The sequence below is a fragment of the Mycetomoellerius zeteki genome, unplaced genomic scaffold, assembly GCF_001594055.1.
Source record: "Mycetomoellerius zeteki isolate Tzet28-1 unplaced genomic scaffold, Tzet1.0 scaffold164, whole genome shotgun sequence".
Classification (NCBI taxonomy): domain Eukaryota; kingdom Metazoa; phylum Arthropoda; class Insecta; order Hymenoptera; family Formicidae; genus Mycetomoellerius; species Mycetomoellerius zeteki.
The window spans coordinates 28,017-54,525 of NW_017256594.1; the positions used below are offsets into that span (position 1 = coordinate 28,017).

A 26,509-nucleotide genomic window follows, 5' to 3' on the forward strand; every position below is an offset into this window, starting at 1 on the left:
CAGTGTCTGGCTACGTTTACACCGTACATTTAGGCTGCGGCCTATACAATAGATGTCCTTGTTTATCCTGTAGGTCAAACAAAGACATCTATCGTATAGGTCGCGGACTAAGCGCACGCTGTAAACGTAGCCTCTGACTGTGTCCTTGCTGGAAAGCAAGGCGTGTGAACGTAGTAACGGACGACGGTGCTGCGCATGCGCATTGCGAACATTAGGACCTCCCTACCTTTCTCTCTCGCACAGATGCTGGCTTCACGTTCAGCGTCCTATTTCTCTTCCAGTAGTAATGTTCTAAGATATATACATATTATATCTCAAAACGCGCCGCGGTATTATATGACATTAGAGATATCAAAAAGGTACCTCATTCTCTGTTAACTGTCGGATTATTCATCTACGCGATGGATTGACTCTCGCCATTCGTACGATCAGTGAACGCGGGTCAAATCGCCAGTCGTTCGTTGCGCGGCGGACGTTTTCCGCGTTTTATCTCTAGAAATATATTCGAGGGGAACAAGAATATATTAGATTAACATTTGCCGCTAGTTCTACTTGATGGGCGATCATTATTTCTCGAAGAAAACTTGAATTCAAATGTGTTTTGCGTCACATATTCTGATTAGTTAATAATTCTCGAGAATTTCGCCGACAACTAAAGCAACTAGTTCGCGCGTTTTTTGTGGCGGATCGCATGATTTAAATAAATAAACGGAATGAAGCGATTTGTCGATCGTTTAATTGCGTTTTGTCGAATTTACGCGCTCGGAGTTACGTCGCAAGCGATCTCGGGTGTATATTTTCGAGCGGCTCGCTCGGTTCAGTCGATTGCTGATTCGACTCGCGTTGTGTCCACGCGGCGTCGGTGTGAAATTGGCGACATTCGAATCTTTCGGTGGGTCGTCGAGCAACACGAGAACGTCATAATGCGTCGATCGTTTCGTCTCGGGAGTGTAATAAAGTATCGCGATTACGATATTGTTACAATTAGTTCAGTTTCGGTTTCCGCGTTTTCGCGAGTGTTGCTTCGTGAGGATGCATGCGCAGCGAGCGGTCCTGGAACGAGGACGTCGGATTCATTGGCAAAGCGGCGTCGGTGTGAAATTGGCGACATTCGAATCTTTCGGTGGGTCGTCGAGCAACGCGAGAACGCCATAATGCGTCGATCGTTTCGTCTCGGGAGTGTAATAAAGTATCGCGATTACGATATTGTTACAATTAGTTCAGTTTCGGTTTTCGCGTTTTCGCGAGTGTTGCTTTGTGAGAACGCATGCGCAGCGAGCGGTCCTGGGACGAAGACGTCGGATTCATTGGCAAAGCGTCGCCAGCGTCGCGTCGATGGGTGTAAGTACTTTTTTCTATTAACTTTTGTGATGAGATAATGGATTTATGAATATTAATTGGTTAGATGTGATTTGTGAACGAATAATTAGTTAAATGTATAAATTAATATAATTATATTAATTATAGTAAAATACAGACTAATTATAATTATTATATATTAAATATCAAAGTGAATTATTACTCTGAAGAGTAAAATCTCACTTTTAAAAATTGAAAATTGAATCACTCTGTTTCAAGATTAGCTCAATTTTCTCTCTTTAGAGAATTTCGCTTCAAAAAATTTAGAAATCGAGTAACATTTTACACATCCAATACTTGGAAAATAATAAAATGACTATTGATTTTATTTTTAATATTTTATAGTTTTTGATAGATTAAAAAAATAATTCTAACCAATTAAATTTAAAAAATTGTTTCGATAAAGGATGAATTCAATTTACATTGCGTCAGTATTACAAGAGTTTCTTTATCTTATTTTTACATTTTAAAAGATTTATTGTTCTGTATATAAAAAATAGAAAGAATTTGTCGTAACAATACAAATAGTGAAAAATAAATGCTGCAAGAAATCGAAATAACAAAACACATAGATATGCTACAGAATTTTATTTATTATATGGTAATTTCCGCATTATACGACTACGCATTGTAGCAAGAATTCTAATGATAAATAATTTATATTATCAGAGAAAAGTATGTATACGTCGAGTAGAGACGCTGATATTATATATTTAAAACAATATCAGTGTATATTTTTGAAAATTTGAATACATTCTAAATGATATCGATATTATATAAAATATGTTCTAGATCAAACCTAGGAAACTTTACTACTTTAGACTCGGAAACTTTGCTCGCAAACTAAATGCTTCTATCTTTTTATCATTGAGCAAGATAGAGAAAACAAAAAAAAAGAATAGAGACTCTGGTTAGCTCTAATATTTATTGTTTTTTGTTTTCTTTCTGTTTCTCATTCAACGAGATAATGGAGAAATAGAAGCGTTTAGCTCGCGAGTAAAGTGCTGCATAAACCTATTCTAAATAATATCGATATAAGTTGTTAGGTACTTGATTTTGATTGGATTACATTTCTTATCTGAAATGCATTCATAATTCTTACAAAACTCGATATTACTTATTTTTTAATTATCTTATATTACCTGATATCGACGAAACGATATTTAGACATTGACTAAATTTCATAAATATGTATTGAATTTAATTCCATCCCTAAATACAGAAAATAAAAGCGGGATGAAACTTGCGCGATTCTTTCTCAGCATCTAAAGTCAGCATATAGAACGATGTTTACGCGCTTAATGATCCATTTTCAGATTTAATTGTTTTAATATTTAACTACTATAAACTTCTACATATAGCCCGAAATTTTATAAAGCCTTGATAAAGTTACAAGATATGTCCTATCAACTTTAATATCATCAAGAAGAACATTGTTCAATATAATTCTGAAATCTTCATATATATATAATATATATATATAGTTTTGAAATTATGATATTCTTATATAGTTTCGTTTTTGCAATCACGTATAATATTAACATTTCTATGCGTCAGTCCGTTCCTTTTACTCTTGAAAAGATAAAGTCTAACATTTATATAATTACATGTACTATTTCGCAAATCTATATACACATTGTACGGTGATAATAGTATTATTTGCATGTATATTCCTCGGTGCGTTCCATGCAAGTCTCGCAATGTACGCGGCAACACCAGTGAAACTTGCATTTGCATTGCCACGTTCTCGTGAATTGATGTGTATTGTAGCCGCGACCGCAGCACATTAAATCACATCCATCGGTTTCTAAAAATAGAAAAAGATTTTTATTGTTTTCGTAAGCTAGAAAAATTCTTCTACTCTATAATTTCTGAAATTAATTCATTTAAATGAATTTACAATAGTTCAACATCTTAACGTTCTGACCGTTATGATGCTTCTTAATTTAAAGCATTGTAGAAAAATTCTTGTTGAAGAATTATCGTTTAACTTTTGTAGAATGTTTCGATAATTAAATTAAATATTGAAATACTATAGAAATACGTCAAAAATCAGCAAGCTGATTTTTTTGGAAATGAAAATTATAAATGTTTAATAAAATAGCATATTATCTACTGAATTGTGAAACTTTGTATCAGGACTTTTTCCTCTTACCTGTGCTAGTACGATTGCAATATCTGCCCTGCGTACCGAGGCTACCTTGCGCCAAGTCCGGCTCACAGTAATTGGGGGAGGGTTGAAGATAAACTAGCTCGCTTCTTTTTGGAATTCTTTTCGGGTTTATAATCGAGCTTATAGTCGGGCTACCATCTTTGTCTTTCGACCGTTTCTGTGTCGAAAGTACCAAGTACTTCTTGGACTTGTTGATTTTCTTCAACAGTGGCTGTCGATTATGCCGCGATTTGGCGAAATCGTTCGGCTTACCTTGAGTTTTGGCGTCGTTTCCCAATATGGGCACCATTTCCGGCAACATTGAATGCGACATTGCGTCCAAGATCTGTAAATTATAAGCTACATCAAATAATTTGCATTAAATTTTGGAAATAGCAATAGGAATACCATTAAACCATTATTGAATTGAATTTGATTTATCTGTATATTGAATTAATCTCGTGTTTTTAATTAATCGTTGATTTACTCGCAATAGACATTTACTAGAATAAGCTACCTGAACTGTGGGTGGGGGAGGCGGTGTAATGGCCATGACAGGTTTAGCTCTCCTGTATTTTTTCATAAGCGCATCGCCAATCTGACGAAAACTGGGTAACGTTCGCCAACACGTTCTTACAGTGCAAGATCCGGATACACCGTGACATTTGCATTCCGTTTGTAAAAGAGCTTTGACTATCTGAAAAGATAAAATGTTATATACAAATAAATATAATTTCCATAATTATTTCCCATATTCTCTTTAATATCGCCCGATTATTTGAATTATTTAATTCTTTTTATTCAACTAATTTATTCACTAAATGAAATACAGTACAATATTTGAAAAAAATAAATCTTATTTAAATTGTCTATATATACAGTATTGATTTATTTTATTCTGCAGCAATAAACAATTCCTGCTACCCTTTTTGAATTGATTTTACAAGTCCAAATATATCACAGAGACTTTGTATAGAGTTTCGAAACGCATTTATATATTGCATCGAAACAGATTACCACTTCTATCGTGCGCTTAATAAAGTGTACATCGATTTGTTCCTTACATTATATACACGCGTATCCTATGCAAATTTCAAATCTACACATACGATCGGAGCCTTTTTGGTCGGAGAGCGGGAACGAGAATGAAAACAAAAACTTACAATGCGCCCGATGAGAATGAATGCGTCGCCTGATGCTTGAATCATTTTCAAACGATATACACGGGCCCATTACGAAGAAATCAATGGCGTAGAGCTTCGAACTGTCATAATATTATACATAGTTCGATTGTTTTAATCACTTTGCGTGCAATTTTAAAAAATATTTTTTATCGCGTTCAAAAAAAACCTGTGACTTCTATTCATTATTTCATTGATTTATATATTTTTCATTTGGTCATGTTTATGTAAAATAGAAATGTTACTATATAATTATTTTGCGTACGATTTAAATATTTTTATTTTACGTGAGATAAAGTTGTATGCAGAGAAGTATTGGAAATTGAAGTCTTAAGTCTTTGATTTTAACACGTGAAGAATAAAAAGAGATTGACTATATTCTTCATAGATATGCTGAGAATCGATTATATAATTTGTAACGAGATGAAAATTACAAGTGAGCAAATTCAGTAAAATGTTTATAATTTCATCACTACAAATCTCCAAGTATGTAAAAAATGACTACAAAATATGTATGATTAATGTATGATTAATTTTCCGTGTAAAAATGACACTTACGTTACACGTTTAAATGTATAAATTCATTTTTTATGCAGTGTTATTTTTACAGAGGAAACCAATCACACACATATATTGTAGTCACTTTTTACATACATGGATTTGCAGTGAACTTTTGTAATTTTCATCTCGTTCCAAGATACACAGTCGACTCTCGGGTATAATATACGACTGCTCGAATTGTTACAAGCCACTCATTCTCACGTTCTCTCGCGTTTATGAACAATTACACACACCTTCCGTAACAGTATCCATAAGACGTACCGTAAGAATCTGCCAATCACAGTAGAGAATTCTTTTGAACTCTTAATTTTAATTGGCTGATTCTTACGGTACGTCTCATGATTACTGTTACGGAATGTGTGTGCCATGGCCTTTACAATGTTCTTCGGAACAATTACAGCGCGGATTTCGCATCGCCACGCCACTGGCGCGGGAGATGCATTTCGATTAACTCGAGGCTGATCTTAAACGGTTGTAATCGTATCGAATGTTCATCCGCAAAATCCTACGCACGCTCGATTTCCAATGGGGACCCTTCATTGTGCACCGATCGTGGACACGACGCGTACGCGCATGAAACTGGTTTAACATTTCGAATTATTCCGGCGCACCGCGTCGGTGCCACATACGGAGGAAGGTTTAAAAAATCTTCAAGGCATAAAATATGTGGCGCGCCGGGGCGATCAACGTTAAGAATAAATCATTACCTCTGGGAATACACGTACATGCGTGTACGTGCACGTACGCAGACCAACAGCGAGGTTTTATTGCCCGCTTGTAATAAGGGCCAATCGAGACGAAAGCTCGAGACGAACTTTCCCCAATTAAGGCGCGCCGCCCTCACCGTTTCATTTCACCTTCGGGCATAACGCAGTTGTTTCTTACAAACGTTCGTTTTCGATCATCAACTTTACTGCGTGAGAATAATGACGATAAAAAAAGAGTTATAGATTATTAGATCGGAAAAATAATTTTAATCCTGTATGCATCAGTAATTTCTTGCTTCCCTTTCTCTCTTTTTTTTTCTCTCCTTTAATCCACCTCACATTTCTCTCTCAAAATAAAAATTGGACATTACCATAGACAGAACATTAAGATATCTAGATACGCTAAGCAAACAGTTATGTATACGCGAATCGCAGATCAACGACATTGTCTTCCTCGATATAATTGGCTTCCCGCGTAGGTTATTGGGCGATAAATCAAAATTGGTAATGTCTGATTTGCATATACTTGGTGCACGATGAACGCGCCTCATTATGGATATTATCACTCCGTTATCCGATCTAATCCGTTCTTTCCTCTGTCAGGCTCAATTTCTAGAATGATTTTCCATAAAATATTAACGTGCTAAAACACATTCCTACATATATAATCGAACATTTCTCTTCTTGACAAATTGATTGATTACTTATTCTTAATTTCCTTATAATATAAATTATTCTTGAATTATTGTTTCTTCACTAATTTTCTACATGACAGCATAATTACATACGAACACGAGTGAGATAAAATATTTTGCGCACATATCGTTGCAATAGAATTGGTAGATTAGAATATTGTGAAAGGAAATGTTAAGAATAGGCAATTTGTTTAATTCCGACGCGTTAAGAATACGGAACTCGCAGAATACAAACTGATAACATTATATCAATGTTATAATGTACAAATTAATAATGATAAACAGATTCCTGTCAATTTAATAATAAAAATAATAAACAATAATAGGCCAATGGGAATCGGCGCAGAAATCAATGCGAAAATTCAATGAATAATTACGTACAATATGTGTTATGTATATATATTACATTTATATTATTAAGAGGGAAATTATAATATTGATGTAATGTTAGGAAATCGTGGGCTTCGAATAGCGGGCAATCAGTTTGCAAGCGTAAACATTTAGGCGTATGAAGCAAATTAAGTTTCATGGGAAGTATATCTGTCTACTTCAATTATATTGTATATCATTTGTATAATATGGTGTTATATAATTTTAGAATATAATTACGCGACAGGATGATTGAGAAATGGCGAAGAGCTGTGCTGTCGTCAAATACCAGCGAGCTTAATCTTCGCGTTAAACGATTTCTCTTGCGAATTACGGTAATTAATATTGCTTCACGGCAATTATGGTGCTCATTACATAGTATTACTTTTTGCTGACGCATATTTTATAACTTGTGACGCCCGTGTCTGGGCTCCTCTCATGAGAAACCTATCAGCCTTTTTTAATAATGTTATAAAGATAAAAATACAAAAAGAACGCTATCATTAATTACTACGCTTACCTTTCTTCCGGCTTTATTATTGTGAAGGTTCATCAGGCTCCGAGCATCGCCTTCGATCTCTCTCGCATCCAGAAACCTACGCGCGAACCTAACATTAAATTATAATATTAAAATTTATGCGTGTTTTAGCGTTCGCCGTATTCGCGCCGTTCGCGAGCATGCTGGCGTAAGAAGCGACGAGAACTGATAGTGCAAATTAATTAACTATCAGTTTAATTACCTCATCCCGTACGTGACGTCGGCGCTGCAACCGCCCCACTCCCAACCGTTCGGCGGTAATTCCTTCCTCGTCCTACAAAAATGCGATATTAATCGGTAATAATTAACACGTTGCGTGCTGTGCGCAAAACGTCACGGGATTTATAGCCTACCTTACAGCCGGTTCACAACCGCAAGCTGTGATGTTACCACGGCTGCAAGCTGCTGTCACTGCGTATGTAACGCCGGCCGAGCTTATCGCGTATGTAAAAGCCGCCTCTTTGCTACCTGCAAATAAAAAATGCGAAATTTTCTTCTGTTTTTATCTCATACAGATTAGAGGGTTGGTTTGATTTTTATACAAGGAAAGTTGAAGCAAATTTGAGAAATCTTAAAAATTCAAATCAATTATATTTCTAATTTATTATTAATACATATATAGTTTTAAAATGTAATAATATTAAAAATTATATAATAATTATTAATATTATAATACTATATTTTGCAAATTTTATATAATTATTTATTATATAATCTACATATTATAATAATTTAACATCTATGCCTATACACGAACCGTGGCTCAAATTTGCACGTTGACGGTGTTCCGAAACTCAAGACTTACGATAGCAGGCATATTCAAATGGACGTTGCCTTGTCAAGTATTTTCATCACGCGAATTTACTACAACTAGACGCTCGCCATCGCACTATGCGCGTAAAGCGCGAACGCAATTAATTACGCCATACTCTCAGCTCGTTTACCGTGTCGAATGAATTATCGTACGTCTGTTTCCTCACGATGTTCATTTTTCACTCCATTATCACAGTCGACACCTACGCGCCGCTCTGTCTTAAATCTGTCGGAGCCGGTCGGCGTTTCACTCTATCGTCGTCAAATTCGTCCAGCTGTAATTTGCTTGTCAGTGTTTGCCAGGGCGTGCAATAATCTCTCATGTAAATTCGGTTGAAGAAGAGGTATATGCATTAGCTTAATGTTGAAATTCAATGCTATGAAGACGTCTACTCCGTGAATCTTTAGGAACCAATTTACAACCATTATTGCCCCCACCGATTTGTGCTATTAGGATAAATTATTGCGTCACAATATGCAACGAATACGGTGAAACAACAGACGCGTTTATGTCTCTCTCATAAAGTTGTGGTCACAATACCATGTTCTGTTTTTCACACCATTCAGTTTCTATTATTTCTAGACATTCTATTATTTCTGATAATATAACAGAATGGAGTGTATCTCCACAGAGATGAATTTTTCATTTAGCCGATTTCTTTTGAATACTTTATTACTTTCAAAGTTGGTTTACTTTATTATAAAAAATATTGTAAAATATTTTATTGTAATAAAATATTATTATTAATAATAAAACATCGAGGAAATAAATAGACATTCGAGCAATTTATGAGAGATTGTCGCATACCCGTTTGCGAAAGCACTATCCGAGCATTGTATTCTTCCCGTCCGAGCCGGCGCTCTAGGACGCGTCGTGAAGGAAGCTGATTGTGCGCGGAGACACCATCGGTCAAAAGGTTGATGAATTTATGCTGAGCGTTTATGTCAAAGGACGGCAGCGCGGGCATCTATTTAGCGTCAGAGAAGCCGGTAAGGGGTAAATTTATCGTTTCGTTGGCGTTGCCGCGTTGTCGCTGCGACTCTTCTCTCGCTCTTTCTCTCCCGCTCCGAACGGACGAAGAGAAGTGTCCTTTCCATAAATTCATTTCAGCTGTAAAACGTGAACGCACCAAATGAGCACGGCTTCCATATTAGGGTTCGGCTCATGGTGATACCGAAGAGTCGTTGTTCGTGCCGAACGGGCAATGCGAAAGACGAGAGTAGGCCTCAATCTATTTGCGATGTATATGTGCAATGTACATAATCCTCTGTATACGCGTGTATTTGTGTGTCACATTACTTGTGCACTTATTAACGTCTGAAAATATTGCGGAGCGGCAAATAAAACGAGAATGGATTATCTTCTTGCAACGTAAAATAATGTTCTTGTTAAAATCAGTCCTCGTTTAAATGACCGTATTGATTCGCGTACAAAAAACTGAAGAATACGTTATTTACATTCCCGGTATTTATATTCCAAATTTCGATTGGGTTTGATTGTGTTTCGTAATACATATTTCGTAAATTAAAGTGAAAGTAAAGGGCGGTATCGCAAAGTGGTGATCGTTTAAATGACAAGAAGTAGAAAAAGAGGAGAACAGCGCAAAGTCGCAAGACGAATGGTCCGTGATTGATCGATTATACTGGCGATCTTTTAATTTATATCATTGCATTTTAAGTGACTCGCGTAATAGCCATACGAAATTTATAAGCCACCGCGTCACCGAACGTGGGCGATTATTTACGGCGATCGTGTGATGCGTACTCAAATTTAATAATGAGTACGTACTCATCGCAACCCTTCGTTTTATCGTATCATTCATTTCTTAGCGATAGTCATTTATTGATTAACGATATTAATGTAAAGGTATAAACGCTACACGTATCAGCTAAATCAGCTTGCATATATATCGCTTTTAGCCAACGATGCACTCATTTTATATCCTGTTATAAATTTATAATTGAAAAAATTATGATTTGTGTTTTACTTTAATTGGTACATTCATTTGGAATATATATAGAATATCTTAATGAAGTTTTATTAACGTAAGATATATTTTTTAATTTTACTATTTAATTTTACACATTCACCTGAGAGAAACAGTCACTCATCTGACCATAAGAGATGAACATCATTTGTCAAATAATTAAACAATTTTTAAGTCTTACCGATAGTAGAACAGGCAAGCTGATGCATCTTACGTGAGACGTAATCAGACTCAATCAGTCCTTAAGGAATCAGACTATTTAAACGCGGAACCTTAATTAAGGCGCGAGAATCTCGAGTTAATACACAACCGGTATTAAAACTTGCACGAAATGATCCTCAGAAGGGTTAAATTTCGCATCTTACTCCTTCTTAGTTCTTGTTATGACAGAGAAATACATTGATGGCAGTGGATCTCAAATGGCGATGCGTCACGCATCCACCCACAAGGCTTACATTGTCCAATGGTAGTACAGTAAGACGCTTTTTGCCCGATGCTCCATTATTATATTCTCCGCGATTTTATGTGAGTCGATCTTATTAAAGATAACGAGCCCGATCCTATCGTGTCAGGCAATAAAGTATTTCGCGTGTATCCATGCGATATTACTATGCCATCGAGGTGATATCCTGACTCGTTACTTGTCTCGCGATGAAAGGGGACGAGAAATGATTTGATTCTCAACTAGAAAGATGTATCTCGTTATTTTGAAACTTTATGGAATGAGATTTCTTTAACGATGCATATTTCTTGTTGCGAAAGAATAATTGTGAAAAAAATAATTACTAAAAAATTACAACTGTAACTAAAGAAATTATAAATTTGAATGATTTTATTTCCATCGGCCAAAAAAATCAAAATCAAAAAGTAAATTATTAAATTTTATATTAGACTGTAATCAGATTGAAATATTATTCTGGTTCGGATTCCTGGTTTTAACTCTTTACGCGCGTGAGATGTATACAAGATGTATACCATAAACTCTCGGTGGGTGGACGATAAGAGAGTTACCACCTTGGTGAACGGACGCGCACCGGCCACCACCGGCGGTGTTCTCTCCTTGTACCCTTCTTATGTTGGACGAGATCTTTATTTCGTCGTGAAAAAAAAAACATTTGTCCGCTAGCTTGTACACACGCGTGTGTATGCATGTGGAGCGTGCTTTCTCTCGCGCTTTATCTCCCTTTTCTCTCGCTCGTCGTGCCGAGGTTAAAAGTTCGCGTGTCCCTGTCTCCCTTGTCGTGGACATTGTGTGTACAGGGAATCCTTATTCGCCTGCGGCGTTTATCACAGGAGGACAGATCATTCGCTGGACTCGCCCACGCGACCTATATCGATGGTGAGCATCACTGAACGGTATTCAAACTGAATGAAACATTATTCTTTTTTATTTTGATTAATCTATGAGAATTACGTACACGTATGTATTACATGCATTATTCAGTCGAAAGATATGTTATTTGATTATATAAGATATGTTTTTTAAAAGTGTGATTTGATAAAAATTGCTTGCAACTCGTCATTGCTTTTAGATATCGTATTATATTAAGGATACATTAATCAAGATTTTCACGATAACATCTCGAATGTGAATTAGCGAAAAGAAGTTTGTAGATATAACATATTCTCTTTTCAAAAATTATCTTTTATTAGTATTTATTTATTATTATTGTTTATTAATTATCTCCTCTTTACATAGTTACATTTTTTCCGAATGAAATGTTGTCGTTTTACTGAATCGCCGCGCGTGATTTCTTTTTCTTTAACCTCGTTTCAGTTCTATCTTTCGGTCACGTGCTATTGGAAAAAGAGTAGACCGCTAAAGTGCGTCGAATCGGCGAGTAAATTAAGACTAAATTATTCTGGTCTTATTGTTAGTCAGAAAGAATCAGTGCTGAGACAAATTTCCCTATTCTTAAAACCCCTGCATCTGTATATTCAACAATCCGAATCCATACTTTTTTATTCTCCTACGGTATCATTTATCACTATTTCACAGTTTTCATTTAGGTACGCACGTAAAATGGAAATATATCATTCTGTGCATGAACGGAACGAAATTTTTATTTATGCGCGAACATATTTTAAGTAGTCCGAGTGAGCATGTTGACAATGCTTTAGCGAAGAAAGAGAATCTTAAAAATCTCTACTTTTTATTTTCTTTTTTCACTTTTTTGTTAGAGAGAGATAAATAAATATTTGTTATTCTTTTATACCTTTGTTATACTTTTCTTTTTATGTATTATTCAGATTTCGTGCTTCATGCTGAGCTATTTATGTTATGCTTATGAGCGGAGAAAAATGTAAATCGAGGGAAAACATTAATAGTTGTAATAGCAAGATTTGACTGTAATTTACGCTTGTCAAAGATTCTATTGATTTCGGAAAGAACTTATTAATCATTGACGAATAAAATTTAAAATTCAACTATAAAAATTCTTATGAGATTGTAAATTTGATTCATTGATGAAGTTTTGAGCTTTCGTCAAAATTTACATTACTCCCTATGCAATAAAAAAAAGTAACTGCAATACCAGTAGTAATTAATGATATAAATAAAAAATCAAATTAGATTCAGTAATTTACTTAAAAATTATGTCTAAAAAAGAAAGTTAAACATATAAATCTTGCGGAATGTAATGCATTTATGACCGCGCAAATCTCGAACAAACGTTTCTTAATTGTATAATTGTTATCAAATTCTTTATTCTCAATCTTACATGACGTCTATACAAGCTTATACCAAAGAGAAAAAGAAAAAGAAAGAGAGAAGTGTCAAGTTATTCATGAGACCAAACTGCGTGATGATAGTGTATGGGGTGGAATATTTTAAAGTCCGTGCTTTCTCTCTCCCTCGTGATGGCGTGAAAGTAACGCACGCGAGCAGAACGCTTCTCTCCTTTTGTGTCACGACGGATGAACCGAGACAGGACAAAAAGCAACACGTTTTACCTCTCTTTGCTACAGGTAAGAACGTGGAGCCGACTCTTACTGCTGTGTAGCACCGTCCTTTTATAATTTGAAACGACTCGCCCGTACCGGTTCAATGAATAATCATCGCTCAATCATCATAAAGTGCTGTCGAGTGGATGAATTAAAATAGGACGGCCATCTTTTTTTGTATATGACAAAAAGATTTGTGGCGTGATTTTAATTGTGAGCTGCTCATGTTTTCATTGAAATTGATCAGTATGATAATTAATCAGTAAAAAAATGTAGAGGGCAATTGACACTGTATCGTATCGTATAATTATTATATGATATGAAATCGTGCACATCATGTATTTTGCATTTGAATAAGTCTGCTATTTTTGACAATAGAAAGGAAAACAGGATACACACACGAATATTTATTTTTCTAGTAAAATTCAATAGAATTTTTTTCTTGTACAGTCGTTTGTAAAGAAATACCTAAACAATTATACTAAGAAACAATGTATTAAATTTTAATAAATATTTATTTGAATAATGCCGATTAAATATTCACTTACAGTAAATAGTTATTTACAATAACAGAAATGATCGTTAAATCAAATTAATGGTTCTTGTATCAAATAACTGTAGCTTTATATTTAATAAATATTTAGTTATACTATTCAAACAAATGATATATTAAAATTTAGTATATTTTTCTGTGCATACATGCGGATTACAATAAAATTAACAGCAATTTTAAAAATCGTAGATGGCAAAATACGACAAAAAATGCCTTCAAAACATCGATGCAACGAATGATTTTTACTACTCTCTAATGAGAACAGTTATTAGGCCGTAATTGTTTATAATTAACGAGTTTATAATTAATGAATGATTCGACTTTAACGATTTTGCAATTTAGTTTTTGCATTTACGTTCTTTTATGTAGAATCAACAGTAATGTTGGATTTCATTCAGCAAAAATTTGATAAGAACTTGCACGATTTCTATTTCACCGTTAAATTAAACTCGATCAGCGCAAGACAATTAACCAATTACTTATAATTAAGACACACATCTTCACTAAATATTTATTCGATCTGAGTCTGGCCATTGAATTTGCATTCGAATCCACTTCGGGATGTCTTCACAGTTGTTTTTTCGAGGAGAAATCTTGTTTCTTAATGATACAGGATTGATATTTCTTGACTGATCCGGACAAATAATTATGCATGATTTTTTTTTCATGTAATTAACGATTCATGCTTTCAAGATTTATTAATAAAATTTCAAAATTAAAAATATCTTAAGAGGTTCCAAAATTAAAAATATCTTGAGAGGTTCCAAAATTGTTTTGTAAATTTATAATCATTTACTATTTCTTAAATTGTAATAACTAATTAAATAATATAAGTCTATTATTGTACTACGTTTTGTCATTAAATATCCTATATATATATATATATGTATAAAATTAGATTTTTAAAACCTGTGATAAAAAAGAAATCATATAATTTTCAGGTATTGGCAGGGACATGGTAGACATGATATTAAAAAAAACATTGATCAAGATTTTTGTCATGTAAGCATATAATGTATTTAACACGTCATATTATATGCACGACACTCGTATTCGTGCGAGCCGTAACAACGGGGGGTCGCGTCTAGTATCAGAGTTAGTCTGGAGGTTCCGTGGTTGTATCTCGTTTAGAGTGTTAGTTACGTTAAACTGGTGATTTACGGCTGTTCGTGTGCTCGATGTACACGTAGCGCAAGACTCTCACGATGTCACGTGTGAGCAGGTACATTATACGTAATGTCGCAATAAGGTTCCTGTCTACAACATTTTGCAGCGTTTCGTGAAAGTGAACTTTGACCTCCAATTCAATATTTCGTCACACATGTCACAAACTAGAGAATTTTATCAAGTTTTACATAAGAAATTACATTAATATCAAATTGATATAAAGAAACGTTTATAAACTAAAAAAGATATATACATACATATAGAAAGAACGATTTTGCTATAATAAAGTATCTAAAAATTTTGCTAGAAACAAATCTGAAAATAATTTTGTTTGGACCATTCCAAATGATTACAGTATGCCAAAAAAATGCGACTCTCTTTTAATCACTATTATGTTTGCTGAGTGTGACACAGTAACGCAGTGATTGCAGTTAAAGGAAATTACATCGAATAAATATTTGGTAGAAGGACAAAATATTTGTGTTATAATCAAATTTGCTCTCGTCCACTCACTTAAGGTTTGTTCGCGTCGCAAGCTCCAACATGCTCCTACCATAGCTCCTACTCACTCTATCAAGCGCGTTGGAGCATATTGAAACATGTTAGAGCATGCGACGCGAACAAACCTTTTATTTAACTAAACCGACAATCGAAGTGTTAGTTGTGACAGTCGCATTTTTTTTGGCGCGTACTGTATGTAGGACGCTCAAACTGGTTGCTAAAATATTAAAACTTTTTGTTATTAATTGTTATTAATATTTAAGCGTTCTACATGCTTCTTTTGAGCCAACAAAATTATTTTCAGATCTGTATCTAACTAAATTTTTGTATATTTCAAAAAATCATTCTTTCTGTGATGTATATACGTTTCATCGAATTTTATTTTCGGAATTAATAAATTATACAATAATAGCGAATTCCAATTCAAGTATAGTAGCGAAATTGGTACAGAGAATAGCGCTGAATTCAACAACTAATTGCCGTAGTTGAATTATGCAAACTTGTCGTGACAAGGTTGAGGGTTAAATCCCTTACACATATTGCTCGGGGCTGCAGACTCGCGCATAGAATTACTCACGACGTTCGCGTGACATTGTAAACGAGCGAGGTATCATCGCGCTTGTTATTACAAACCGCGCGAAACTCGCGAAGATTGAGTACCTGTTATCGAAAGAACCGAAAAAAATAATTTTATAACCGCCTCTCTTCGAGCGTTTTCTTGGAAGGTACTTATCGTACACCGTTCCCGATGACCGGTTACATCTTAATAAGAAGGGCAGCAACGACAATCTGTGCGAGTTCATCGTCTTTCTTCCCTCCCCCTCCCACCCCCCTCTCTCTCTCTTTCTTTTTTTTCCTCGTTTCTGTCTATCTCTTTCTCTCGACTCACTTGCACATCATTATTAATGGCCCCGGTCGACTCGTTGGCGATTTTCGCAGAGGCACTTGTCCACAGCAGCGGTCAACGAGGAAAGAGATACGAGCCGACGATATATTAATTTATTAACTAGTTTATTTTTATACGGTTTAAAGAGGTCTTATATCCACAGACGGTGAGAGCCTCTGGGGACTCGAGAGCGAGCACCCCAGCGTATCGGTCCATAACTCAATCCATACCGGGATCCACCGTGCCGGTTGCCGTTGGCACTTTTCCACACTAAAATACGCTGAATTATATCGATCCCGTTCGTCATCCCGCCGCACCTTCATTTCTTTGCCTTCGGCGGATAAATCATCGCCAGGCATTAGGTTCGGATGATAGGAAAAACGACTCCCATTTAGTTTTACATGGAATTTTATCTTACATCTTCCTACACACGGCAATATCTAATAGTCAATCACATATTACAAATCTACACGTATACAATCGAAATTGCTAATAACGGCAGATTACGATGGTTACACTGTGCGTGCAACGTCCAAGTTTATTTTAAACATAATCACGTAGTCAGATACATAAGTATACGATTGACCGCGGTCTCGTAATTACTTAAACAGACCCGAGTACATAATTTGATTTTGAATAAATATCAGTTCCGAGAATAACCGAAGGATATCGCAAAAGAAATGCTGCAACATCGACCGTAAATTCTTGAAAATGACTCCTCTTTCAGGGGTTTCTCTGTAAACACTCGCACGCATTATCTAATCTAATTATTTTACTGGACAGTAGATATGTAGGTACATGCCGAGTTTACTTCCCATGGACGTTTCTACAAGCCGGCAAATTCTCAAACAATCTATCGAGCAAATTAGCGGTAAGATAACGTTGACAGAGATAAATCGATTCGCGTTGCCGCGCGATATAATTATTATATATAATTAGTTTGTGAAAGCTGGTTAATCGATACATAAAATAACGATATATAAAATAACAAACATACATTCGCGCGTGCCCTTCGAAATCATAAAACCATAGAGCCTTTTTTGTTATTATTTATTAAAGAATAGTAAAGATATTTAAAGTCATCAATAAATATTGATTTTCAATTTTTAAAACTAACATATTTTTCAAAACAAAGTAAAAAGGTTCTACTGTCTGAACATCTTTTCGCACGAAGAAATCATCTTTCTATTGCTTGTACCATCGTTACTTTGTATATACGTGCGTATGTGTGTCGAACCCGGCATGTGCGCTATTTCGCACGGTCATCGACGCGATATAGCTCAATATGAGTATACATGGACGCGGAACAGGAGAATGAATGCATCAACTGTGCACCAGGGGAGGAACCGCAGGCCGGCAGGCAGACAAGCGGGCAGGAAGGCAAGCAGGCAGGCAGGTAAGAAGGTAGGCAAGCGGGCAAGCGAGCAGGCAGGTAAAGACAGGTAAAGGCAGGTAGACGCAGGTAGGTAGGTGTGTCCATGCCAGAGCGCCGAGTGTGGGCCAGTCCAGTTATTTGAGACGGATAAGAAGTTGAAAAAAAGTGAAGAAAAAAACGCGTACAAGCGCGAGAGCGGATATAAGTGTACGGAAGGATGAAGAGGAGGAGAAGGTTTGCAACAGAAATTGATAGGACGCTACATTAATGCAGTATCTTCGCCAATGTTATCCAATGGTTGATAGGGTGGGGGTGAGGGGAACAGAAAAGGATACATTCGATGTCTCGTACGAACATCAGCTCTTTCGCGCTCTCTTTGTCACTCGACTATTCCTCCTGCTTATCGCTCGTTTGCTACACTGTCCGAATAACGTTGTCATGCGCGAAATAATATTAGCCCTTTGGCGAGTCGCAGGTATTCCTATGGAATCACTCGTTGATAAGAATGACAGCTTGAGACAACAATTTTTGGAAGATTTCGTTTGCTATAAGCGGCTGAGAATGCTTTTAATTATTGGAAGAATAAATGAGAGAAAGAAAAAGAAAGAGAGGATAAAGGAGAGGAGGGGAAATCCCTATGTAATTTCTCGTGATGACATCGGTGGGTCAAGAACGACGTCCTGTTCTCGCTTGAATTTACAACGGATAATATATGGTCTATCGTCCACGTAATGGATCTCTTAATTACGTCGTTTCATTTAGACGATTAGACGATCGCCGCCCACGTTTTCTCGGATCTCGAAAAGTCTCCCAGATAAATCTGCCTAATTTATGAAAATGTATTCACCACGAGAATTCATTCGAGTGGGCCACGACGTCTCGGCTTTGAGGAGCGTCGTAGCTTCTGTAACGAGTTTTCAGATCGACATCGATCGATGCACTTAATTATATTGAATTACAATCGTATCTGTTATATCGTTAACATTTGACACGCACGATACGCGATTGTAATTGAATTACGGGTAGAGAAAAAAACGGCATGCATTTATGTTTATCTTAAAAATATTTTGACATTCAGAAATAAACTTCTAGAGGCATCTGTATTTAATTTTCTTTCACAATATAGATAAATGAGAATTATCTTCAAAGATCTGAATGAACGCTTTATATACAATGCTACCAGAAATTTATATTCTGTTCATTCATAGCTTTTTTTTTAATGAGCAACATAGATCTTAAACACAACTCGACAGGCTATCTCTATGTCGTTTGACAATTTAGTTTGATGTGGTTTTGAATGTATCAATCGAACTTTGTTTAATTTGAGAACCTGTCTACTTCTACACATATGCTCGTAAATTACATAGAATACATAATGCAAGTGTTTTAAGAGCAGGAAAATATTTTAAAGCATATATATCGCTGCATTTAGCTTCGGCATGTCGAGCGGCCCCGTTAATTTCACTAATTAAGTTAGCAACTGACCGCCCTGCCTGTTCCATCTTGTATCCTCTCTCCCACTGTCTCTTATAAGCGTTATTTATACTTTTTTGCGCATTAATTTCTGCTCTTCTTATTTCTCGTCCGACTTCCTCGCGTCGCCGCTTATTTTCCTTCTCTGCTTTGCGTCCGTGTCGTCGAGCGTACGTAAACGTTTTCGCTCTTTTAAAAAACATACCGTACGGGTTTTCTTCGATTTTAAATTCTACGACATTATCAACTTGCAGATGTGACAACAGTAAAGATTTTAATAAATATTTACACGTATTTTCGCGATGTCACGTTTACAAAACGCACTCCGTCTTGTGTAAACTTTAATAAAAAGATAGTGATCGTCATTAATTAAAATACTTAACTCGTAATTAATTGTTGCATACATATTTGTGACGTACGCAAATATCTCATGCAATCATAATATTCTCTCCAATCTCTTTAGCAGGATTTTATAATGTATTTATATGCGCACTTTATTCAGCGTGGAATTCCAGAAGTCACCCACGAGCCTCTCGATGATGACGGACGAGGCTTGTACAATGGCAAGAGTACGGGTAACAAAGTACGATTATCTCATTGAGCGTTGTAAATCACATCGTGTTTACCAAGCTTCTCTGATTCTTCTACCTCGGTGGTTTAATCCGTTCGGTTAATCATGAAAAATCGCTGACTTGCACCATTACGAAGCGCCGCGCTGTTACATCTGCTCTTCTTCGCATACAGGATGTTTCAAATTAAAAACCTTTTTATTAGAAATGGAAAAAAATAAGATAAAAAGAAATATCTTGATCTCTCAGAGAAATTATATGATTGTAATTAATTTTTCTTCTAATGGAGATTATTTTTCTATGTTGTATCTTTTCTCTGTCTTTAAAATCTAAAAGATTCACGAGGTCTGATCTCGAGATGTAACACGCTATACATGTACAACCGAGTAATATCCTTTCGATGTGGGACATTTATCCCCTCGACTCACATTAGTATTTAATGCCGAGATGACAAATGTGTCGCATTTAACAATATTTTTGGATCACATATCAGCTTCCACTCAGGGATTATCTTGTTCTCGAAAAATATCGCTTTCGCCGTTTGTCATCGAACCGACCCGCCACTACGACGCGACGCGCAGCTTGTTGATATTAGGTTGTTCCTTTACCATAAAAAATGAAGAAGCGATTAAAGATGTCTGTTCATATATCAAGCACATTTTTAAATAATTGCACGAGATAACTTTACGAGAAATAATTTTTTCTCTTTTGACTACTGATAAAATAACGATGAGATTGTACAAGTTTAATCTTATTTTAGAATAAGTTTAGGATTATCTAGAAAATTGGTTTGAAAGAAATTTAAGGAATATATGTATACTAAATATATATATGTTTCTAAATATTAGTTTTTTTTAATCGACAAGAACATGGGATAATCCTGGTCTTCGAACATAAGTTATCTACTTGGAGTGCAGTCTTGGGTTGCAGTCACGACGAAAACGGTAACACGAGAAACCAGACCCTATTTTATATCGGAATGTGTGATGCGTATGTATGGTAGTTCACTACCACTTGCCATTCCTCTGATTTCCATAGTGATAAAAATGCGCTACCACGTCTCTCATCCGTAAAATTCTAAGCGCTATAAAAATTCTGACACAGCACTGCCGTAAAATGTCTCTTCGAATTAGCGTTAAAGAGATCCGAATAGAGTACTTAATTTAAGAATTTTCGATTTTGAACTTCAAGAGAAAAATGTCCCAAAGTTTGGATGAGATTTTGAACATTGACTTAACATTGCTATCAATCTTTCATGGAATACTAATACATTCTTATTGGTTTTATTAAAAAAAACCAATAAGAAAAAAATGATAAATAAGAATGTATATTATTTTTATTGGTTTTTTTAAATAAAATTATGAGCTCCATAAATATTTATGCATGAAATGCCCATTTTGATTTATTTAAGTAGAATGACTGAAGGAATTAAGATACAAACGCTGATCAATTATTCAATAACTACACGAGAGTAATAATTTTCATGGTAAAATAGATGGAGAATTTATTAATATAGTTCTGAAATTCTATTTTTAATCACTGAACCTTCTATAATGAGAGAAAACCTGACGTTTAGAATGTAAATGGATAAATTGATGACAAAGCACGAGAATATTAATGAAAAGATCATTAGTGTGGTACAAGTGCGAGTCTAATAGAATACGGGAATGATGTAACAGCCATGTGTCTTCTTTAACTCATAATATATGTACTGAGGATGTTCCAACACGCACGTGACTTACTGATACATAACAGGCAGTAAGCTATACTACTTTATGCGCGCGTTCAAGTGATGGATTCTCATATATCCAAACTTTTCTTTTTTTACATTTTCAATTGCACAGTGTTTCTATTGCGGATACTTGAAACGTTAACTGCGCAATTTCACCCTGCTACCAACTACTTTACACGGCAGGAGAGCCTTTCGCGGAGCAAAGAGTACAAGTATCTACGTATGTAGCATCCGTGATATATTACGCGGTGTAATAAATACCGAGTGCTGGTGACAGAACAATCCTTACCCACTACCACCACGTGGCCGAAGACCTGATCGTTAGATACGTGGGAACAGTTCCAACGGTGATGTCGGAACTGGTGCCGGCACTCGCGCAGACCCAATGCGGCGCCTTCGCCCACCGCCGGCATCGCGTGCGGCGCTTTTCTGCACTGCTCGCGCTGACTTTTCGCCAATCCAGGGATGCGGCTGCAGACAGCCGCGCCGACCACCACCGCTCCGACCACCCTGGAATAAAGAGATCCGTCGTGAGAAATATATATGTATAAGTGAGAAGATAAATAAGCAATGAATATTTTGATGTACGTGATAAAAAAATTTTAACACGAAAATCTTAGTCTGTATTTTTAAGAGGAAGGGAATAGTTGCCGTAAGATTATTATATCATAATTATCTAGCTTTATGTTCCTTTTTCTCGTAACTAGATAAACGTTTCTAAATTATCTTGTTTTTGTTCTTTTAAATATAGTCAAGTATTTCATATTTGTACAATAAAATCAGAGAAACGAGATAGAATAATTTATATTAAAAAGTTCTTAAGAAGCAAATGACTGGAAAAATAATTAAAAATTTCACGACGATTTATCTTTACCGTCTTCACTTCGATATCTTGACGAGTAAACTGTAAACAGAGCGGTTAACAGGTGCTAAAACCGATCCGATGACAAGCTGAAACTTGATATCCTCAGTCTCCTGCTGGTTTATTGCTTAATTTATATCCTATAGCATCTTTCTTAAGTATTCTTAAGAAAAGTGATTATCTGTATTTTTAATTCTCTTCTTTTAAGAAAAGAAAGAATAATAGAAAGAATAGAGACCGATACATCACTTTGAAGATGATTTATAAAATCGCGCGGTTCATCCATCATTTCGAAAGAGCTATAAATATACCCTTCATTACGAGCCACTTACGATTCTGTTATTCCTTCCCGATCAGCAATGAAATATTAAGGCGCTCCAAAGTACTCGAGGGTGAGTTATCAAGTACTGGGTCGGGGTGGGATGAGGTAAGAAAGTATCAGGCTTCAGAAAGGATCGTAGAAGAGAGGAGATGTAAGGCGAGCAGGTTGAATTTCTGAGAAGCATGAAATTGCGACGATTACGCCGTGTCCCCAGGGCGAGAGATATTTGCATTGGAATGCATCGCGCTGGATCTCGCAGTGGCCGCCGAATCTCTCTTCGTGGCCACGTGGTGGGACAATCTGTAGGATGTCCTGACGACGAACATGAGAAGAAGAAGGGGCGATGGCGTGCCGCCGTGAAAACGAGCCGGTCCGAAATCGCCCGGAGGGACTTCGTTCCTCGTCACGTCGCTTTCGCGAGGCATAAACGAGAAAGACGTTGACGCGAGGGATCCCGTCATCGTTCCCTTCAAAGATTTGGCATGCGCATTCATGATTTCTCGTTGACGGGAAGATGCAATCGAGCAAGGGGCCTGCCGAGAGATGAAAAAAAAAAGAAAAAGGAGAACGCTCTACGTCATTTCTCATAATAAGTACGAGATAGTGAGAACGGGCTCCTTCGTAAATGATTCCAGTTACATTGTGACAATGGTCGCTGTGTGTATTGGATTAATTGAGAAATTAATTAGAGATGCGATTTTGTAGAAAAATCTGACGTTATCCGATTGCAAGAAGGCGGTAAAGTTAAACGTAAGCGGTTACGTTCTCCTTAATTACGTGCTAGGTAATTACGTCACTCGTTAACCTTAATTAAACACGAGTTGCACCATGACGATGCCTCGAAGGCATGTCATAGACGGACAGGTGATAGCGGTTACTCATTTGTCTTCATTGCTCGTTACTTAGTTAAGATGCACTTTATCATGATTACGTCTGATGAATTGTTACAGCACTTGTCTTTTGACGAAGAAAAATTGACGATTCCAAATTGATAACTATTTTATGTTTTTTTATATATTTCAACTTTTCTATTATTTTAAATAGTCTAATTGGTATTATATTTATATACAGTTTCGAAGAAAGTAGCTTTCAGTTTTCATGAAATTTGGTGAAAATTTCTCAAATGATTGTAAACGAATACATGAAAGAATTTTTTATACGAATGAAATTAGTTGAAATACGATTGAAATAGTAAAAGAAATTATTTTTACAGGAATTTACATTTTAGAGTGATAAAAATAAAAGTAAAATTAAATAAAATCGAAAATTATATTTTGTATACATTATTTTGACTGAATTTTATTCACACCAAAAAAATCTTTCCAAGTATCTGTTCGAAAATATTTTGATGGACTTTTACAAAAAAAATTATCCTTTATATTATTATATTAATTAGATTATGTTGAACGTTAAAAACTATTATTGCAGAGTGTATCTGTGTCTTTAATATGATGATCAGGTAAAAGAGAACAACGGACTCGCGTACGCTTTTATGAGCGGCAGCAATCCACACGTAGTCATTAGAGCATAATGTATAACATTACGCCCGTCTCATACAGAGGCTAATGGTGTGCTATTTGCAACAGGGTACCGCAGCACCGTTCGCCATCGACCGTTAAAGTCGCTGTCAGAGCAGTTCCAATTATGTACCGTTTATCTTAATTTTTACAAATTTTCAAACATTGTTTTTATAATCCAATGAAATGAAATTGTTTCTAAAACGATATGTATTTATAACAGATATATTTTTTAATTAAGAAAAGCTTACCTATATATTGTAAAAAAATCATGACAACATTGGACATTTAATATTTCAAAGCAGATTGTCTTCATCGTATCGAAAGATAATTAACGTGTTGCTTTTATGTGATCAACTACCGAAACGTTTTCTGGATTATTTAACATTACTCAATTTATTCCAAAGATTTCAAGCGTTTTAAAGAACTACGGAAAAATGTGAATGTGAATTCCTTGAAAATAGGGGAAAACTGAGGGAAAATAATCAGGCTCACGTGTGTAATATTTTGTGTAATAAGCTATCAATAAGCCGTCGTTAAAATACCTTCGTCAATACATGTGCATAGAGCTCGCATATTCTATCCCTTTTCCCGTGGAAAATTGTGTATCAATTTATAGTAGCAAAGAGCCTATTAAGCATTATTAGTTTCAGTTAAGGCACTCCCTCAAAACTAATTTTCGAGTAAGAAATATTGAACTCCTTCACGTTTACGCTCGCAAATGATATATAATCTAAAATGTAGCGCAATATTTGCAAGCATACTAATACTCCAATCTGGTTTTATTCCTTGGTCGATTTTACCTTGCACGTCTCAATTTCTCGATGCCGGTATTTTTTGATAGTATGAGTCACGATCCACTGATTCATCTAGTCGCGGTTGCATTTTTTAGAAACAACTTCTGTGTGGTTAGCCGCAGAAGTCAGAATGAGGGCCTTTCTAGATAATATCAGTATACAAGGGAAGGGTGTATCGTGTAGTTTTAAAGCGATAAATTATTTTAAAAAAAGTAGACCATAATTAAAAACTTGAAGAATTCAAAATGATAAAAAAGTAAAGTATACCCGTAATCATAATGCAAATTTTGATTTGATTATTACTTTTACTCCCACATATAGGAATGGGTTGACTTGACATAAATCCCTCGAATAATCTGTAGCGGTTATAGGTATCTATTAATGCTGTCTTACACGCTAGATTATAGAAATTGACATAGAAAGATGCATAGATACGAGAATATCACTAGTGCACGCCTTGGCGCTCTGCTTCGATGATATCTTGATAGCGTATGACACCACGGGGGTTCCGTAGTCAAGAATCTTGGGTATAATACAACGCTGCGTCGCTTCGCTTACTCGAATAACTGTAAATCTTCATAATGTCTTGCGCGATGATATCGAAGATGATATCTGCAAAATGGTCGTCCGCTACGAGCGCCGTGTAGAAACGAAAACGGCAAAGAAATCTCTATTTTTTACAAAAAAAAATTGTTCGAACAACAACAAAATTGCAGGCGGAAATTTAAATCAAGAGAAAGAGAGGAATATAAAGATTCAATCTAATAAATAAATGAATATCTTATTTCATAATAATAGAAAATACCTTTGATAATTATGTTATGATAAAAATCAAGGATAAACTTTTCAAGTAATATTCCGGTTATGGAGATAATAGATTGTCATAATTTTTTCAAGTTTCACTTACATTGTAAGGAGATTTATATTGCAAGGCGTGGATAAATACCATCTGAGTGATCAATTGCATTTATTGCAGGGTATACTTAGGAAAAGGGAAAATGAAAGAGGTAGCAGCAGACTTAATAATTGCTGAAGTCACTATACATCAAAATCTGACGTAGCTGGATAAAACCAAGCAAGCTCGGTTTAATCAATGCGATTATATCGAAGATCTTTTATCGTTCACACGTTGTTTTAATCAAAGAAACGGTATATTGTACATTTTTAAATATTTACAAAATAAATCGTGATAATTATACTAGTAAGTAGATATTAGAGAATATGACTAGTAGATATTAGATGAATATGACAGTATAATATGTTCTAACGATAAAATCAATAATCTTTATAAAAGTAGTAAAAGATCAATGATCAATTATTTGATTACTGTATTTCCATTATCAGTTTAATCACGGAGTTATTAAAAATTATAATAATTATTTTTATAGTTGTTATTGTTTTATTATTATAGCCTTATTATTGATAGGTGTTTCGAAATATTTAAGGAGA

The 26,509-nt window shown here is 35.5% G+C and overlaps 1 protein-coding gene across 2 annotated transcripts in view; it reads right to left on the reverse strand.

Moving 5' to 3' along the window:
* Positions 1–2,879: 2,879 nt before the first annotated feature.
* Positions 2,880–26,509, reverse strand: part of LOC108721228 (Wnt oncogene analog 2) — a 46,185-nt gene continuing 22,555 nt past the window's right edge. Inside the window, exons 2-8 of one of the 2 annotated variants that reach the window (XM_018445644.1) lie at positions 21,852–22,072; positions 7,916–8,030; positions 7,765–7,836; positions 7,545–7,620; positions 4,029–4,208; positions 3,515–3,857; positions 2,880–3,166 (exon numbers count right to left, since the gene is read on the reverse strand). In XM_018445644.1, the coding sequence (XP_018301146.1) occupies positions 3,015–3,166; positions 3,515–3,857; positions 4,029–4,208; positions 7,545–7,620; positions 7,765–7,836; positions 7,916–8,030; positions 21,852–22,072 (1,159 nt within the window). In that variant the 3' untranslated portion in view covers positions 2,880–3,014. Of the gene's footprint in view, positions 3,167–3,514; positions 3,858–4,028; positions 4,209–7,544; positions 7,633–7,764; positions 7,837–7,915; positions 8,031–21,851; positions 22,073–26,509 lie in introns of both variants that reach the window. The other variant, XM_018445643.1, reaches the window with a different exon arrangement.